General features: G+C 39.6%; 1 protein-coding gene across 1 annotated transcript in view; it reads right to left on the bottom strand.

Annotated features, from left to right (window-relative positions):
- Window positions 1-19,928, bottom strand: part of gabra3 (gamma-aminobutyric acid type A receptor subunit alpha3) — a 42,346-nt gene extending 22,418 nt beyond the window's left edge. Inside the window, exons 1-3 of the mRNA XM_054626427.1 lie at window positions 19,735-19,928; window positions 11,362-11,483; window positions 8,137-8,204 (exon numbers count right to left, since the gene is read on the bottom strand). Of these exons, the coding sequence (XP_054482402.1) occupies window positions 8,137-8,204; window positions 11,362-11,483; window positions 19,735-19,928 (384 nt within the window). The remainder of the gene's footprint in view (window positions 1-8,136; window positions 8,205-11,361; window positions 11,484-19,734) is intronic.
- Between the last annotated feature and the right edge of the window lie 239 nt (window positions 19,929-20,167).

Below are 20,167 nucleotides of genomic sequence, written 5' to 3'. Positions count from 1 at the left end.
ACTAACCCTAACCCTAACCCACAAACACAAAACTGGTTAAAATGAACAGATATGTACACGTGCACATGTAAAAGGTGCTTGTATATTTTGAAGATGCATTTCATATAGAGGTCGTGCCACTGTAAAAAACAATGTTACACATCTGACTGATGAAGTCAGATGAAACAATGATTAAAATAACTAAGAAGTAATAATTGGTATATTGAATAAAAGCAATTGAATATTATGACCTATTTTTACTACAACACATCACAGAATCCTATGAAGATTTTCATGATTATTCACGTGTCCTACTAGTCAAACAACACATATTTCACATCACCAGGCTGCCAACAATGAAGAATGTCCCATCCTACACAGTTTGCTCCATTCTTATTGTCGTCACAGATATGATTGCAGTTGGGTAATCTTCTCGACGCTCAGAAAATGAACACGTTGAAACTAGGGCAAGTACAATGGGCTGCTCTTAATCCCAAAGAAAAAATCACTTCCTGCCATTTGTTTGTAATATGATTGCACTGTTATGAAGTCTTCTGTTTCTTGTGGCTCCTTTTTTCACATTAAATTTAAGGGCGTTAACAGACCGTGCTTGCTCTGCTTTCAAGTTGTTCTCGCCCTGTACATGAATCATATTGTGATGCTAGGGAACATGATGAGATGAATGGTGAGTGAAGATCTATTTTAGTTTTTTTTCTGAAAGGTGCTGAGAATCAATAAGACAACTTTATATTCTTGTGAAAAGGGGCTTAATTGGGTTAGCAAATCTTTGAACAAGGTCAACATGATTGATGCAGAATACAGAAATTCACTTACAAATGTTAGAAACACAAAGCTCCATCTGTTCTGTTCAAAAGACATTGAACTGCTCAGGCATTCTGGAGTTTGAGTTTCCTGAATTATAAGCACAGCATGGCAGTATGCTGAAAATCTCATGTATTTGACAGAAATGTTTCGTTCCCAGAGATTTTGAAACCATGGTGAGATGTGGCCATCACTGACATCTTTGTCAAAGTAAGCTTCAGCTCAGTACCTGTGACAGCCTCAATCGCTTCCCATTTCATCAGAGTCGACCTGTCAAATCCCAACATGAAACGGGTAAATGTGCCGTGACACTGCATACATGGGAATGAGATGGGCGGGGGGTTGACACACAGAAAAAAATACAGAGGAAAGATTAGCAAGAGTAAGTGAGAGAGGGGAGGCTTGAGGTAGAGAAACACATCCACCTACTTACCAGAGATCAGCATCAAGATTGTAACCTACATTCCGGGTCTTGGTGTGACACGCTGCAGAAATCAGACACAAATCTGAACATCGTTCCCCGTTATCGGCCTAATACTCGAGTTTCACTCCGATTATGCAGTTAGCTTCCCTCCTGTTGCGATAGTGGGACACTGAAGGCAGATGCGGCGTATTGGGGTCCAAGTGAAAGCTGAACGAGTAGCCCGCAGGGTGAGCGAGAAGCAGACATTTCTGGGACACTTGATGTAACAGAGATGGGTAATTGGACCACTGGAATTTCACGACTTAAAGTATGAGATGCCTAGGGTATAGAGTGTGCTCTGTCTAGCAGCATCTTAGTTTTATAAGTTTCTCCAAGGGTTTATTCTTCACAATTTTGTCATGCTAGCGGCGTAACCCCAAGAGATGGCAATGGCATCCGGTCAGTCCATCCCTTTGGTCCAGACTGAAAGATCAACGTGGATGGATGGATCGCTAAGAATTCAGAGGATGAATCCTAATAACTTTGGTGATCCCCTGACTCCTCATTTAACACCACTGCAGCAGGTCAGAATTTTCACAAATCCAGTGAAATATCTGTAAATCTACTATGGTATTGCATACAATTTTTCACACGTTCATGGTCCCCAGACAATGTATCATACAGATTGTGCTGATTAAGACAGATAGATTAATTTGTGTACAGGAAGCTGCAGCAACATGGCTTTTCATCTCCCAATCAGCGGTGAGGTAATGTGCCGTTACAGTCAGACAGCTCTGTGTAGCCCTTTACGTCTAGCCGTCTGTTGTCAGAGTAACAGCGGGTGATCTGGACATTTGATTATCTATTTGGGCTTTTGTTTTTTCTTGTGCATAACAGGAATTACGGTCTGGCTGAAGCGGGCTCATGAAGGAGAAGTGTAACGGGACTCAATAACATCAAGCATGTTCGTAAAGCCTGCGTTTCCCATTTCAGAGTAGGGTCTCATATCCGCGGCTGTAAATGTACCAGTCTACGTGGGGATTGCTTAAGCCTGGTTTTAATCAGTAGGGAATATGTGCCTAGGGAGAGTTTGTAGTGTGTGCTGCTCCTGGTTTTCCTGGTGAGCTAGTTAAGCTCAAACGTGTACAATGTTTTTCTTCCGTGGTCGGAGTGTCCGACATCCGTTGCCTGTTACGTCATGTGGGTTGCCTGTTTGAGTGCAGTGGCTCCATCAAGAACATTATATTTCACACGATTTAAGCTGTATTTATTTTACAAATGCAATTGTTTGATTTCAACGAATTGTTCGGTTTGTCATACGCACCGAACGGAAAGCCTCGTACCAAACGGTTTGATACATGTGTATTGTTACATCCCAAGTATGCTAGCATGGTAGCATTGTAATTGTGAACATGTAAGCATGCTGACGTAGTAGCACTTTGAGCTAAGTGCTAAGTACAGCCTGACAACTGCTAGCGTGGCTTTAAGATATTAGTCCTGTTGGTAATTTATCCATATATCCTCCTCATTGAACACCACTAAAGCCGGTCAGAATTTTCACAAATCCAGTGAAATATCTGTACATCTACCAAATGTACTGAACAATGTTTGCACACGTTCATGGGCCCCAGACGATGTATCATACTGATTGTTCTGATACCTTGACTTAAGTGTCTCAACAACTAATTGATGGAATTCATTTACTAATTGAAATGTTGACCTGATAATGGCACAGTATGAATAATCAGGGGAAAAGCAAAGATCCGTACCATAGCATGGTGGCATTGTCATTGTGAACATGTTAATATGCTGACGTTAGGTAGAAAAGCACTTTGAGCTAAGTGCTAAGTACAGCCTCTGAACTGCTAGCATGGCTGTAGGATCATAGTCCTGTTGGTAACTTATCAATAATCCATTCTATGAAGCTTTTCTCCAAAGCCATCATTATTATATTACATATCATTGACCCATTCACACACTGATGACAGAGCTACCATGCAAGGTTAATAAAGAACTTAAACATTATTCAAGAAGATGTTTTATTCAAGGTCGCTTGCATTTAATGTGTAGAATCAACCAAACTATTTAGGTCCATTCAATCTCAAACACTAGCCATGAATATATTGCTTTTTGTCTTTTAACAGCTTCAAGGTTATTAATTAATAACCTGTTATTTACTTTCATTTCCACATTGAAATAGAAGCTGATGTTTTTACCTTTTTTAAGTGTGTATAATCACAGTAAGTCAAGCAGCGGGGGTGAGTCTGGGTTCACTTGTATTGCATCAAAAGCACTGGTGTCATTTATGGAGTGGTATATTAGTTCATTGTGAGGAGCCACTTTCAATTTGAAGCTTGATAAACAGTTAACAAGGTTTATCAAATGACTCATTAAAGGAATCTGGAGGGAAACCACTAATGCAGTAACAACATGACAACAAGAAGTAGACAAAGATTTACTTTGCTTGTCCTTGGCAGCAAACAGCTGACTTCCCTGACTTTATTTTAATGACTAGATAGCTGCCCTAAATTAATCTGCGAAACTCGAATTGTCTCCAATACAAAACTCTACTTTGGTGAACACATCAAGGAAAGATCTTAAAAAGCTTTCCCTCCAACTCTGAAATACCTCCAGGATTAGTCATTTCCTCTCCTTTAACTGACCTAGAAAACTGGTCCATGCTTTTGTTTCCCCAGAACCGTTTACTGCAATGCTCAATACTCCGGAGCTGTCCTGCTCCACACTCAAATAACAAATTGGACTCATTCTCAACTCAGTAGCCTGGAAACTCATGAACCAGAAAACCCGATCACACGACCCTGACCTACTGTAGATTCGCCTTCATTGGCTCTAAATGCCAGAACTCTGTGTTTTCAAAGCCCAAATCTCCTCTTTAAAAATCACGAAAAACAACTCCCCTTTCAGTACATCACACATTGTACCTGATCTGTAAACCTGGTGCAGCTCTCTGCTCACTGATGCAACAGTACTTGTTATTCTCCAAACTCAAAAGACAAACCAAGCCACCCACTCACTCCCAGAGGGGGCCCTGCCTTTTGCAAATGGGCGCACATTTCAGCAAATCAGACCGCTCATTATTGAAGTCCACAGTCAAGACCGACTTATTTAGTGCAGCCAACTATCCACATTTGCTCACTGTACTGTGTAATCGTGGGTCTTGTCCTCTGATTCCCTCTCCATGCTTAGAGGGCCAAAGAGCTCCTAGAGCTTTTTATTCCTGTGGATATCATGCAACCCCAATGTGAAGGTAGAATTAAGAAGATGCAGTAGGAGGACATTTTTCCTGAATACAAAGTGCAGAAACACATTTTCTCATTACAATGTTGAAATAAAATGATCATCGAACCAAAATGCCCCAAAACTCATTGACAGAATAACATGTTAAAGTATCTGGCTAGACCTTAACGGTGTTCCCACAACAATGTAAACATAGAAAATATGAAGAAAAAAAAGAAATTTGCTTTATACACCACATATATCACAAATGTAAACATATGTAATCTACATTACAATGTATTTATACAGACTTGCAACGTGTAGTACAAGATGGTACTAAGTCGTCTGTTTTGTAGTGTGATGATTCCTGAGGGCTGATTAGCCTGAAATTTTTTCGAGGCTAGAGTGTGGAAAATCTTGAAAGGCAATGCTTGAAGTCTTTATGCAGTGTTCATGTGCAGACAGAGACAGATTACCCAGCGTAGCCGGGGGGCAGAGCCTTGCCTGGGTAATGATCAGTGAAATCCTGACATCATCTTAAACTGCAGAAGCAATGCAGAAGTTTAAGAAATTGGATATGTTGATGCTTCGTTTCCACATCTCTTGAAACCCTGGCAGCTACAGGCACATTGATCACGAGACAAAAGCATAAGTGTGTATGTACTACAGGTATTTTTGCCTTTGACAGCAGACAGAAAGCACCTGCTGTGACCTCACTAACAAAAACATTACCACAAGTGGGTTGCCATGTCCTGTGCAGCCATCATGTGTGCCACTGACTGTCCTCTGTGCCGTTGATTCATGATGTTGCCAAGTGGAGAATGAGAAGAGAATAAAAAATTGGGGCTAGAATTGAGCCCTGAGAGACCCCAAGGGTGATATCTGCTGGAAAAGATAAAGCACTGTCTTCTCACAAAGCAATTTCAACACACTATGATCAGCATCTTCTAAATGTCAGAAATAGTCTATTTTGAATGGACTGTGGCACAGTTTTAAAGAAGGGGGGAATATCTTTTTTAATTAGTAATGTGTTAAGACTAAAGAATAAAGCCTGTTCCTGGCAATTATAAATTGTATTAATAGTAATTGTTTACTCATGCTAAATCACTGCCAAAAGAACACACTTTTATATTCTAATCTTAAATAATATCAATAAATATCAGCTATTTTGTAACTCCAAATAGCCTGACTGCCATTGAATCTATCACGAGACAATGTAAGAAGCCATTCTGTGTCATTTCCTAAAAATTCTGTGTTTGTTTTGTAGTTGCAACTCTTTGTGGATCTGCATCTGTTTTTAGTCATTTTGCATTTCTTTGTAGAAGTTTGATGTCCAAAAAAAACTGTTAACATGTCACTTCATACAGAGTTTCCCTGGACCCGCTAGGCCCGTTCAGTAATCTAAACAGCCAAGCTCATGCAACACTGATGGATAAATCCAAGTATTTTCCTCAAGATAAACTATATTAATGACTAAATATGAATGATTCCTTAAAAAGAAACTGCAATTTTGCAATTTTATAATATATGCCTCTAAGGGGAAAAGAGTTCACAACAGTGTTGGATAATTATTGTGTTAAAAGTAGTTTAAGAAACGTTTCTGCCAAAGTCTGCAAAATGAGTTTTGTGCTAAATTTAAACCTCATCATCGTTCTTTGTACGTGTCCCTGATTCCAATGTACAGTGTAGATAAGTATACAGTAAATCAAGTATAAGCCACATCATATTTTTTATTCACAAAAGATTTTTAAAAAGAAGAAATAGGACTAGCAATAAGCAAAATTAGATATTTCAAATATTCCTATTCAGCCAGAACCGTAAACAGACAAAGCTACGTGTGCGTTGGTGTGTTTACTGGTGTGTGTGCATAGTCATCTGTTTAGGAGACAATGGCAAAGGGAATCAAGTAGTTTTACTCTGGGGTTTTGTTCTGTTACTGTTATAAAATATGTATTCCTTCATGTAACACATTCATTATCAAGCTAAAGTAACAGCGAAGTATCAAAATGACTCAGAATATAAGGTGACTAAAAATGTCAACCATAAAAGTAAATCCATCCTGAAGAACTCATCAGAAATAAAGGGCATTTTACTGAATCATTGTAGCCTTTAAATCATCGCGTAATGAGCCATTAAACATGAAATGGACTCAATATAACGTAACAAACAAAGCATTTTTCCAGAGAAGATTACGTGTAGAGATTTGTTACAAAACCCCCCTGGTGAGCCCACAAAAACTCAACTCAAAGTTCTACAGAACCATTAATCTTGCTACGTCACACAGGCTGTCGAGCCAGCTCAGTGCTGAGCCGGAGAATCAACCCGGTGCTCAAGGCGGTCAATTAGAGCTGCATGATCAAATATGTCAAATGCTGCATAAGGTCCCAAGACAAAGCATGAACCATCTCCGGCATCTGCTGTTTAAAGGAGGTCATCCGGGGTCCAAAATGGAATAATCCAGAATCGTGCCGTTTAAAAAAGAGAGTACTTTGACTACAGACAACATTGGTAGTCGTAATACAATGCCATAATATAAATATAATCTTTTCCTGCTGGTGAAAACTGCACTGTTGATTCTGTCTTTAATAGCTGAGGAGTGAAATTAAGATTGTAAGGCCTAATGGCTTATACCTGCAAGACAATCAGTTGCAAATCACTTTTGTAATGATTTTTGTAATGTCATTACCCTTTTATATTAAGTAAACAATATTGCTATATGAGATTTTTTATTATTGCACAGCTCAATAGGCGATAGTAACAGCATTCCAGAGTCGACATTTGTCAGTACCTAAAGGGACAGTTATCTTCAATAGCTAGGGTCATGATTTCTGACACATTGAGTTTTTTCAAACATATTTTTTGGTGCTAATATAGTCCCATATAGTCCCATTAGATTGGAGAGAAGGCAGATATCTCTACGACTGATATCTCCAAAACTAGGCAACTCACGCCAAAACAATCTAGATTGATTTAAAAAGCACTATAGGCAAGAGGGAAATACCTGTGTTTGATTTTGGGGTGAACTGTCCCTCATAAACAAGAGTTTTTCGAGGGGTAATCATAAGTGTTGCTCGCATGACAGCAGAGTTAATGTGCCAGTACAGTAGATAACTAACTATAACCAGCAATGCTAATATAAGGATGTTTGTGCATGTAGCAGCAACTTCAAGTTGACAGGTACAACGTGTAAAGCAGAAGGCTACTTCCTTTGAGTACAACAGGAATATTGGTTTAAAAACAGCTTTAGTCTGTCAGAGTTTGACTAAAGAGAGAGTGAAAAGCAAGCAAGAATTGATTCATTTACTAAATGAATTTAAGTACATTTAGTTTTCAACAATAGCTCAGGGGCAAAAGATCAAGTTCATTTAAAATTTGTTTCTGTTCTGTTGCTTTTTATTAGCTAGACCCAAAAGACCAAATTATTTACCCCTGAAATTTTAACTTCAACGTTGCTGTTCTATAATTTCATACTTTTTTTCGTTAACAAAGCTAGGAATAGCAAAAAACATGAGAGAAGCCAGTTGAAATTAAATTAAATTATTCTGCAGAGAAGTTTCACACTCTGCACAATCCAAAATGACAAATGCGCTCCAAGTTCTTCTGTCACAGTAAAGTGAACAGTGATAACCTGCTTAGATGTGATGACTCGTTGGGATTATTTAGGAGTTAGGAAGAAGTAGAAACATGAAACTCACCATGTCTGTATCCGACACCGGCCCAAAACTTGTCACATAGATGTTTGTCCTCACTTCTGTCACACTCTCTGAGGAAAGACACAACAAGGACCAAAAAACCAGAACATTACAGTGAAGTCTGTGTACAAAAAGCTTTGCTGCAGCTCCATCTCTGTTAAGCTGATTGTTTGTGTACATGAGAGTGAAGTCTGCTGGTTGGCATTTAACTAAGCCGCTCCAACCACAAATTCTACTGTAATCAAGGGTTAGAGGAACACTTCAAACTCAGGAAAAACAAGATTTATGTACAAACAGTGAAGATTTCGTGCCCCTGTTCGACGGCTTAATATTTGGATTCTTGCCGTCTTTGTTCATCATTTTGTCAAAATCGTGTCAACTTCGCTGTGCCACAGATTGCAGGTTTCAGAACATAAAGCTTGACAAATAGTATGTGACATTCCCCAAATCCATTGCTAGACAGCATTGGTAATAGTGCTCTCAAGTATTTGGCCCAGAAGGGTTTCTTCAACATCAATTTAGGGGCAAAATGTTGCTGTGAGCAACTTCTTAGATGCTTTTGAAAGGCTTTCAGTTGAGTTAAACTACCATTTGTTTGGCTTAACCTAGTTTTGTCCACTACAGCAGAAAATCTGCTCTGGGCCAGGCCCAAGTCTCTGTCTTTGGAGAAAAGACATCCCTTTTGACCCCAAAAACATTTAACGGTCCCTTAGGGACCACTGGCTCAGGAATAATATGCAGCAGTCAGCGTTAAGGATGCAGCTCTGTGTTCGTTTTCTTTATACAAATAAAGATGTGCTATTACACAATTCTATACACATATTATAATCACATTAGGCTTGTTGTAGTCTATTGTAGAATGCATCTGGCATGACGGTTACAAGCTTTGTCTGCTCTGTATGTTCCTAGAGGGCCACTGTAGTTCTTTAATCATAATCACATGTATCGTTGCATGTTATGTTGCATTACAAGCTCCATTGCTGCTTTTATTCCGTCAAAACAATAATTAATGAATCACTCTTGATACTGCACGATGTTCCAATTGATCATAATATAGTAAATTAGCCAGGACTTTATGAATCATGTGCATGAGCTGTGAAATAATTGTTTCCAAATACTTCACAAATTATTTGAATACAGCAATAAGTGGGGCATGATACGATAGTCGTGACGGATCTAAATTTGCCCTCTTCAGTGTGGGCTGAATCAGCTCCTCTGGGCCAAATGTGTGAAGTGGACTTTTGGGCCATTGCTGAGACAAATAGCTGCTCCCAGTGGTGCAACAACCAGAGAGTGATGGGGCCTTTATCCAAAAGTGAATAGATCCTCGGCTCTAACTGTTTCCCAGATCTAACTGACCACCCACAGGTGAAGTCTCCAATCCTCTGGCAAAGGGCCCCCTTGAGAGAGGGAATTCAGTTTCACATTAATCATTCCTTGTGACACAAATAGCTCGCGCAAATGCATGATTATCACAACACCCAGTCAGCAGTTTGCATGGCGGGGGAACAGAAAGAGTTGCCCTGTTTCTGTTTACAACAAAGCACCAGAGCATAGGGCAGAGCTAATAGATGGTGCTGAAAATGAAATTAAATGGATTTTGTCCCGTTTCTGTCCGGTCCGTTTTGTCTGAGATGGTCCAGGAGGAGGAAGATTGGTAGCTTTGTTCATGTACGCATTGAAGCTGTTGACTTTGACTGAGTGTTCTGGCCATACTGAAGAGGAGACCCAACTGGTGTGTCTGTTTGCAGGTAGATGGTTTAATTATTTAAGACCTAAATCTGAACTCAGAGCTCTTTCAATCGTAAATATATTTTGACAAATGAGATGAGAGAAGATCTTTCTGCACACAAAATGACAGATTCCATGCTGCTCTACCATTCCAGAGAATAGCACATACCATATCAACTAGATTTACACTAGAATATTCCATAGTGTTGCGTACTGCTTGCATTTTACAGTCTCCCAGTTTGTTTGTATCTTAAGTAAGGGAGACAGAAGTTATCTGCAGTGCACTTGTTTCCTAAAAACAAAAGGCAATACTTATATTCTATATATAGACATAAGATGATAATTCATATTTTTGATGAATAAAAGAACCATAAAGAAGAAATCATTTAAATGTGGCCGTTTAATAAATAAAACAAATAGGTCTACAATATAAGCCTTCATATAAATGAAATTAAATGTATCCTATAGTGCATGCACCTACATGCATTCAATACATACAAAGAACACGGCTAAGCGTATGTTCATCTTTTAAAGCAATGATGTTCTACTGGCCTATGAACAAAGTGGAATATATTTTAACCAATCGTAAATGTTTTAGTTCTAGTTGTTCCATTCCTTTGGCTCATGCTGTTCTAGTGGTTGTTCTTGTGTTTCCTCTGGCCTACAATAGCCTCTCGAGCCTGGTGGAAAAGCCTGTTATGTTCCACTGCACCACACAGGTCTGTACATTCAGTCTCTGCACTACAAAAGGAAACCATCCTGGATGTAAGCCCTAAGTGGCGCAGGCCTCTCACTCTCCATGCCCTTGGATATGTGAACCCCGGCACTGAGGCAGAGTATGACATTAACGGTTCGCTCCTGGTTCCTTTCTCCGGTTGCTGTCGTGGAGACCAGGTCGTCAAGCCTGGTGGGTCTGCAGCCTGATAGCCACGCTCATGGCTTCAGCAGCAAGCAGCAGAGCAGAAACGACCATTCCAGCTGGCTGGCTGAGAAATGGCAAAGCCTGCTTGAGCATGTGGCCGTTATGCAGCACCTTGGGGTGCAAATGTTTGGATGAAATGGCATCAATTAGAGGGATTTCGACTGACATGTGCTTATTTGCCATTTGGGCATTAGAGAACCAAGACTTCCACCCAAGGGAAAGCAGATTTTCTGCACTGAGCGACCTGAGTCTGATCCTGGTGTTGGTGTACAACTTTTTTGCTTTAACACTAAATTGAGCCTTGTTAGGAATTATACTGTATATTCTATCTTTTAAATCAAATAGAGGAATACGTAATGACCTGTTTGGTCAACAAAATGCAGTCCGTATAGATTATACTGCTGAGATTTGTACATAAAAACATAAATATCCTATGTGTTTTATATTGTTAATTGCAGCGTGTAAACTTTTAGTGACTGATGGACAATTTCATGTACCCCATATGCTTTTCCCAAGAGGTAAAACAGAGACACAGTTATCAATCTGTGATCAATCAAACATGTAGTTTTACTCACCTCCCAGCCCAGGACGTAGTCTGTTGTCATATCCATCCAACAGCCTGTCTAGAATTCGGGTGAAAATGGTGATATTGTCTCTACTATCATCAGGCAACGGCTCTCTGTGTCCAACTACTGCCCTGCAGGAAGGAATGGAGACAGAAAGGTCGGGTCAAAAGATGGAAATCATATAAAATGTAATAAAAACTTAATATAAAACGTGAGATTTTACTGCACTCAAGCACTGAGACAGGCATACATTCAGTGTCCAGTGGTGCGAAAGTCTGCTATTTGTTTGTATCAGCCATTTCAAAGTCGATTTTTACAGTAGACTTACAGGTTTAAATGTTTTGATTCACCACTATACAAAGATATCTCAATGATGTATTAATAACCACATTATATATACCAACTTTCGATAATTCTAATGATATGAGAATGAATTGTTGTACATTTTGAACATGATCAGAAGTGATTTTTTTTTTTTTTTTTTTTTTTGGGGGGGGGATTTAAACACATTTTGAAAAAAATTTGATGTTCAATATAATCCAATACTGTAAATATGATCTGTCTCTGTTCAGAAACTAAGTCTACACTCACCTGCCTGTTTTAATATTTATCTCACAGTAAGAATATCATGCTGCTGATCAGCCTCAGGCTTCAATCAATATTTGGATAATAAAGTCTGGTTGTGTTTGTTTCTGTTGTTTTCGTCTTTACAGGCTGGAACCTCCATATTTACAAAAAAACTGTAAATTTATGGTAATAAATTCTTTCCCAAGAAGGAAATACTCTGCAGCATTTTGTTAGAGGATTCATCATATGCTATCAGCCACTTGTTATTAATTTGCATGGCCCCCCCAATCCCCTGCAGAACAATATTGTGGTGAGATGAAAAGGCCACTATACTGTAGGTGGAACACTGATGAGTTAATGAGTAGCGTCTTTTAATTAAACTTAAATCCCCTGAGGAGCTGACCTATAATATCCAAATAAACCCCATCAACAAGCATTCTTGTTGCTGATGCACTATCACCAACACAGCATTGTGCTTCTCGGTAAAGACGGAGCTTTAAGGATTTTAGTTCTTGAAGAGTAACTCGAGTTGTCACTGAATGTTGCTTAAAGGAAAGCCCGGTACTCTCAACGGCAGATCTGTCTTTGCTAGGCCTCTGAGAAGGGCTTTCTGAAACTTAATCTGTCCTATAATAACAACCTCGACATAAGAGTCCATCTGAGCTACAACTACATTAAAACACTAACTGGGTGAAGGTCACTACTTAAAGTGTGTGCGATTGCACTTATTACCATTTTAGGTTGTTTGCTGTTCAGAGCACTCAAGAATGTCATTTTGAATGTCTTAACATCATTTTGCGGCATTTGGGAAAATTAGCCTATCTAAGTGGCTATTACATGGGCATACGTGGACAATAAATAATTAATTAAGCATCAAGGCTCCCTCATGTTAAATGGACTTGCATTTCTATTCTATTTCTCGTCTTCAGACCATACAAAGCGCTTTAACACTACATGTTGAGTATGTGATCACCAAGCCGATTCTCTGATTGAAGGACGACCTGCTCTACTCGTATCAAATTACCCACATTTTAAAATTTATTTTTGGTTCACCAGTTAGTTATAATCCTCAACAGAAATTTGCTGTAGTATTAATCCCCACTTGTTGTTACCACTGAAAATGTTGCCAATTCATCCAGGACTGAAATCTTAATAACTACAACATTAAGAAGAAAGTACTAATGATTAGCCAGATGATGTCAGATATCTGAGGCTCCATATCTCCACTGAGACTAAGCTTTTTAACACTGAGCTCACGATTTGCCCCTCATTGACTGGGGCACAGTTTGATGTATTTGTTTGTCAAGAGTATAATTAATTTCTACCAAAAGGGTTAAAATATGACAGTATAACAGTGTGATTATAAAAATTTAAAAGAAATATACATGTCTGGCTTTTCATTCACAAATCTTATCAAAAAGGGACAGGCATGCATGCTTGAGGCAGCTCAGATACCGAAATACACCAAATATAAAAAGCTTCAGAAACAGCTGGGATGATTTAAAATGCAATAAGTAACTTCTCACTCAACAAGAATCACATATGAAGACAGCATCAGTGGAGACTGAGAAATGAATGAGAAACCTTTAGTCCCTGTGAAACCACTCAAACTGTGTGTGTTCCACACTCAAATATCCACTACAGGAAAACCAAAGTACTTGTGTGGTGTGGAGTATCTGTGTGCTTTACTGAAGCACACACTCTATCTCTGTGACTCACACACATGCTAACGTCTTCCAGTATGAGCCAGCTGTTCAAATTCCCCCATGAGGGCAAAGCAATGGCACATTCCCTCTGAATTTGATATCATTTTTAAATACAGAGTTTATAATCATGCCAGCCGCCTGTTTTACTTCCTCAGTCCTCTTCATTATTTCTCACTATCTTATGCCTAATAAGGAAAGAAAGGACACAATAGTCATTATATTCCTCAACTATTCACACATAAAGAAGAACATCTAAGAAAACAAACTCTGTGTCAGCGATTGACATTGTTGAATGTTTGCCTGAATTTTGCCTGAAGGACAACAAATTGCAAAAGGAGCACAGACGGTAAAGGTGCTGTAGGTGTAAACACTGGAGATGTAAAGGCCCACTTACACTAGTGTGTATCTACTCTCATTTCAGTGTGATGCTAAATTTGACATCCTGCATACATAAAATATTCATATTAGTCATGGGTTTAGAAAATTGATACATTTAATTTTTTTGAACTGCCTTGCTGTCTAATAGCAATACTGTATTCAGTGTGGTGGCTGTGAAATTGAAGTTCTATCATTAAAAGTGAATAATGAGTATTTAAACATGAGATGTCTGATATATCTTCACCAATGCTGTGTGAGGCAAGCCTGGAAATGTATTTATTTGTTTTATTAGCAACAAAATTGTAAGAAATGATTCACTACAAAACTACACATGTGGTTGTAAAGAGGTATAGCAAGGTGACCTTTACTGTCTGTTGTCAACCGGTTAAGGTGGGAAATCTAACACTTTATGATTCTTATAGGCACTTTTTCACAGCAGACATTTAAGCTCAGATGAGGGAATTTCTGAAAAACTGCAGTATGAATGATGGATGTTGAAAAATTGAAACTAAACTGGTTTGCTGGCTAAAAAGGTTGATTAATATCAAACATGTATGAAAGACGTGGAATATGTTAAGGTTTAAGGTTCGTTAAAACACTGAATAGCTGGCCTTAGAAGTGGAATGATGTCCATTATGTATTTGAGATGTATAGGAAAAATATGTGTCTCTCTCTCTCTCTCTCTCTCTCTCTCTCTCTCTCGGTCTCTGCCTCTCTCGGTCTCTCTCTCTGTGGGTGTGCATCAAACTGAGCTAATTAGCTAATCTCAATCAGCTGTGTGTCTCCTGCCGCAATCAAAGGTGGGTGAACTGCTAAGTGACTTCTGGGTCAGACAGTTAATTTAATAGAAATTCAGCTGAGGTGCACCTCTCAAACCCTTGCTTCTTGGTCAAAGATGCGGATCGGATTGACAGAATATTATCATCATGACAGAAAGAAAAGACACTGCCGATCACCATCATGTGGATTTTGTGTCCGTCAAAAATGTGAGAATGTGAGCAGGATATAGATCTAGAGCGGTCTGCTTTCCTCGAGAAATTTCTTGCATCTATTGCATCTTACATTTTATGGCCTAGTGTCTAGTCTAGTGTGGCGAGACGTTGGCTACCAGTGGCAATTTTAACATGTTTCCCTGATTACACTCCGATTGGAAATGAAAGATTATTTTCTGCTTAGTATTTATCAAACTTTTGAACGAAATAGGAAGTTTAGTCAGTATCCAAAGCTATTGTACCGTAGGTGATCTGCTTCTAAGCAACATCTTCTATCCGACCTTTGAAGCTCAAACTAATCCACGGTCAGTTAATCAAGCTTTCACAGATGTCACTATAGCTTTTTTATCTGTACATACAGTGTTGCAGAAACTGACCAATTCATGCTTTTCAATTTGTGACAACAAAAATCCCTGCCACATCCAACAACACCTTAGACTGAATAGTGCAGTGAATAGTGCACAGTGTAAACTCAAGGCAGGGTGGACTCAAAGACAACAAATTTGGATTTTCTTTGTTATGGTGATAATTCAAATCACCCTAAGACTATTGTGATTGGTTTTATGGAATTAAAACAAGCTAGAGAATTTTCCCCTTTTCCCAAGAATGATAATATGTGGAGCGAGACCTTTTTTTCAGTGCTGTCTCAGCGTTGTGGAGATAATGGCATACGTTTCCTCCTCGGGATTCTGCGTCAGCTCATGGCATCATTGGATGGGACAAATACCAAATCAAAGATATAATATTTTGTGGAGCGTATGGAAAGTTAAACATTATACTGTGAGTGCAACAGACTTGGCTTTACTGGAAGTTTATTCTCTCAGAAGAAGAGACACTGCATTGAAATGTTACCCTGCAAATATAGTTTCTTAATTGGCCTTGTTCTGTAGAAGTCATCTCTTTAATTATTGCTTAGTCCCACTCGGCAACGGATTTTGCAACGTTCTTCAGCTCGTTCTTTTTTCTCTTTCAAAGTTGAGACAGAAAATATTTTAGTGATTGCAACATAGAAAACTTGTGCAAATATGCAACAATATACAACAAGTTTACAGGGTCCAAAAAACATAATATATACTATCTACAAAATATTTCAATGTATACCTTTCAATGCTTTCATGTCATTAGTGTCCACTTTAACTGTTATTAATTATTGATGCTGTTGATTAAAGGTTCTCTATACGATATTCAGGGCATTGATAAAGCATCAAACAACTCTTTGCTATGTTCAGAAAAGTAGGATTAATTTCTACTTGAGCTGAAAATTAAGTCACTCTCCCTCTGTGTGCGTTGTAATTCGAGCTTCTCTGTGCTTTGTTCACACAGCTGGGACCGACTATGAATGCATGATAGTGCATAATGTTAGTGCATGTGAGCGTGCTCCACTGGTCAGCTATTGTCGTCACAGAACCTTGATACCCAACCTCTGGTTCCTCCTTGGAATAACACTCTGTTGTTGTGCTCTTGCTGTTGTTTGCGCTGTTAGCGTTGTTAGCATCGTTGGCTGTGAGTGGCAGGCTCAGCCTTCGCCATGTGGGGGTAAAATATATGCTCTGAATTTCATATTGAGCATCTTAAAGTTCATGGATGTTGCAGAATATAAAGTAGTCAGTTTCTACTGAGGAGGTGAGAGAGAGAAGGGGGCAAAGACTTTGTAGGTATGTGAGAACGGATGTGTGTGTGCCAAGAAGTCTGAGTTAGTGAATCGGGCATTAACTGAGTGAATGGACTGGATCTGATCCAAGGTAAGGGCACTGAACCAGTCTGACAGGTGAAGGATTGCAGGCTTGGCCAGGGAGGAGATTTAGTAGTGGTCTCCCTGGGCACAGTGGTGCCTGCTGCCAGCCAGGAGACGGGTGGAGGGGGTGTGGAGTAAGTGGGGAAGCTGGAGCCAAGTGAGCAGTAACGAGAGCTGTTTTTCGATGGGCAGTGTGAGGTGAAGGTGCTTCGTGAGCTGACAGTCATGGCAAATAGATTAGTGAGGAGCAGTAATCCTTCAAGAGCCAGCTAAAGTCTGCAAATCTGTGCTCCATTCATTGACCCATTTGACTTGTTTCATGAGGCCAGTTATTTTATCCCCCTGCCTCTGGATGTTGATTATCCAGATCGTCCCCACCAATGCAATGGCTCCAGATGGAGCAGCATGAAATCTTATTGCCTCAAGTGAAGTTTGAAAAAGAGAAGAATTTGGGGGTGTAGAGTTGATAAAGTGAACTCAGCAGACCTCTGCATTCGGCTCCTCATCTCTGCTTCAGACCAGCAGCTCCAGGCTACCAGCATAAAGCACCAGAATCTCCAACCCAACTGCTGGCGACCAAGTTTCGTTTTGGGTAATACAGGCGTTCCAATCCCCACAAACATTTGGCTGCTGCTCATGTGTCTTGAATTCGAAGTGGGCACCTCCCAATGCCTCAGCATCCTCCCCCAACTACCTCATCTCTCTCTTAAGTGTCTTTATAAGAATCCTGATATCCATCCACCGCTAACGTGCCCAGACGAAGCACTCGCTGAACTGTCTTGCTACTTAGAGCCGGGGGCGACCGAAATCGAATGGAGGGGATTAGCGAGGCAGCTCGGAGCTTTGTGGAGAAGGTATATTGGAAGCTGATGACTTTTCTTCACTGTGGTTTACGGGGGCACTGGTTTATTTATTATATGTGGCAACCAACATTTAATTCCATCTTCCTGTCATCTAAATCCCACAATGGGAAGGGAAAGGCACAGGGGAGGAGACTTCTAATTAGCACATTCTTGATTAATAAATAGAAAATTCCAAGGTTGAATTCATGCATGTGTTAACCTTTACAACATAACTAATCTTCCTCACCAGGTCCACCCACTCATTTTCTCTCCTAGTCTACCAACAATATATTGATAATGTTATGCAGCGGCACATTATGCAGCATATTGTCTCTTAGCAATGGATGTCTTGTAACATTCAAAGCCTTTACAATATGATTGATTTTTCTTTGTTTGCGTCTTTCTTCTGTTTCCCACTTGGCTGTTTTGTGCAGATAATATGCACAGGGGGGAATCTGAAGGGGAGATGTGATGGTTGCTAATATACAGTAGATTTGGCTGACTCCAGGGACAACTGTCACATCTCCATTTGTTCATTGGGCAGCCTTTCTCTTGTTACTTCCTTAATCTTTACATCCTCGAACGTTTTAAAGAGGGGCTGCCTTACAAACTTATTTTAGAATTTGAGGAAACTGGAGCTTGTATAATGTAATATGATATAGATAAACAGAGTGTTATCAAACATCTTTTAACTACAGAGGACTATGATTTCTTTAAAGAATGTAAAGATACTAGTAGTGTGGCTCTAGGTACGGCAATGTTGGTCTTTCCACTATTTTGGGCCAAATTTTGGATTGAAATATCTGCTGCTGGACAGATTGCCATGACATTTCCTCATGACATGAGATTTACAAGTAGTCATGTTCCCATCAAGATGAATTGTAATCAGTTTGTTGATTCGTTGATTAATGACAAAATGCCTGCCAAATGAATAACATTCCCATCAGCCTCAATGATAGCCTCAAATGATAGCATGCTAACATGCCAAACTAAGATGGGGAGCATAGTGAAATAAATAACTGCTTCGGTTCCTTATAGATACTGGGTTCTTTTTGATTATATTGTGAGACAAAAAGACAATTAAGGAAATAATCAACATTGCTTTATTATTATTGTATGTTTACAAATGGTCTTTCTAGGAGTTCCAAAATTTAAAAAATACATTTCCAGTTAATTAATTTGCTTAGTGATTAACTCTCATTTATTAACTTCTTCTTATTAGCAAACTCCATATGGCACAGCTAACGTTACCTGCAGTGGACGAGGATGTGGACACCTGCTTGCCAGACAGTTGAAAACTCTGCATTTCTGCAGATTTATGTTGTACTTGTTCGCCAAATGTTTTGATACATTTCTGGTATTTCCTCTCCTACTTGTAGGGGTTTTATTACATTTGTGAATATGAGTTATCAGCATATACTCGAGTAAAATGTAGCTACAATTTTGATATTTTTGTCCTTTTTTACCATGATGTGTGTCTCACGCTGTAATGGACAAGCACAGAGAGAGAGAGAGAGGAGGTTTGTCACTCTGTAACATCTAACATACTGATAGAAGAACCGTAACCTCTGGACCTTATCAACACTCAGGGTTTTTACTCATTTAAAACTGATTCCCTGTTTAGAACAGAGTTTTGTAGGGTAGTATTACCAGAATGGTGTACTTACAACGTTCAAAAAGGTAAGGGTGGAATCCTAGACACTTCTCAGCCTCAATGATTGCCATCTTGACTACGATGCAGATGTGGAGGTTCCACCAAACTTGGATATGTTGGCGTAAACATGGGCAACACATGCAAGTTAAAGTAAAATTACGTTAATTTTGAGTCAGTTTTTATACAATTGCCAAGTTAAGCCATCAAGCCAGCAGGTATTTTGGCAAGGGTGACAATCATGGTCAAATGTTGGCGGTACTGCACCACCTGGTTGCAATTTTCCATTAGAAAGAAGAAAAAGCGCTCAAATGTTGCAGTCGTCATTTCTGGTCCTGTAGGTCCATAACCGGAATGTTAGATTTGACACAACAATACCTGTTGATATTCACGCACGTCGCAAGTATGTATATAGTGTACACAGTGTTCTACATGGAAGTGTAATAAAGGAAGTATCCGAATTGAGCCACAGCATTGGTCTTGTTAAATATAAAATTCCCAAGCTGTTTACACAATATCCATTGCCGAGCTGTAGCTGTACAAAGTCCGCCCATCTTTCCCCAGTAACCTCCTCCAGCGTTTCCTGCGGGATGCCCACGAGTTCCCCTGCCAGCTGGGCTGGAGTCCCTGCAGCATGTTCTGGGTTGGCCCCTGGGCCTTTTCCCAGTTGGCCGTGCCTGGCACAGGCTGGCACCTGAGGGACATTTTGAGCAAATGCTCAAAACCACCTCCACTGGACACACTTTGTAATGTGTGTTTGCAATATATGCCAAGTTGGGTTATGTGTCCACTGGGAACATTTCTTTTGACTGCCGACTTCTTTTACAGATTGTATTGACTCGGGAGGACACACTGTTGCAAATTTCAGTCGGTGCCAAAATATTTGCATTGGCTTTCTTGCTCAGAACAGAGGGCTGCTGAAACGATTTGAACTTTGGAAACGG

The sequence above is a fragment of the Anoplopoma fimbria genome, chromosome 24, assembly GCF_027596085.1.
Source record: "Anoplopoma fimbria isolate UVic2021 breed Golden Eagle Sablefish chromosome 24, Afim_UVic_2022, whole genome shotgun sequence".
In the NCBI taxonomy this organism is placed as follows: Eukaryota; Metazoa; Chordata; class Actinopteri; order Perciformes; family Anoplopomatidae; genus Anoplopoma; species Anoplopoma fimbria.
Note: the sequence above shows the minus strand (reverse complement) of the source record. Positions and strands in the feature narration are given on the sequence as shown.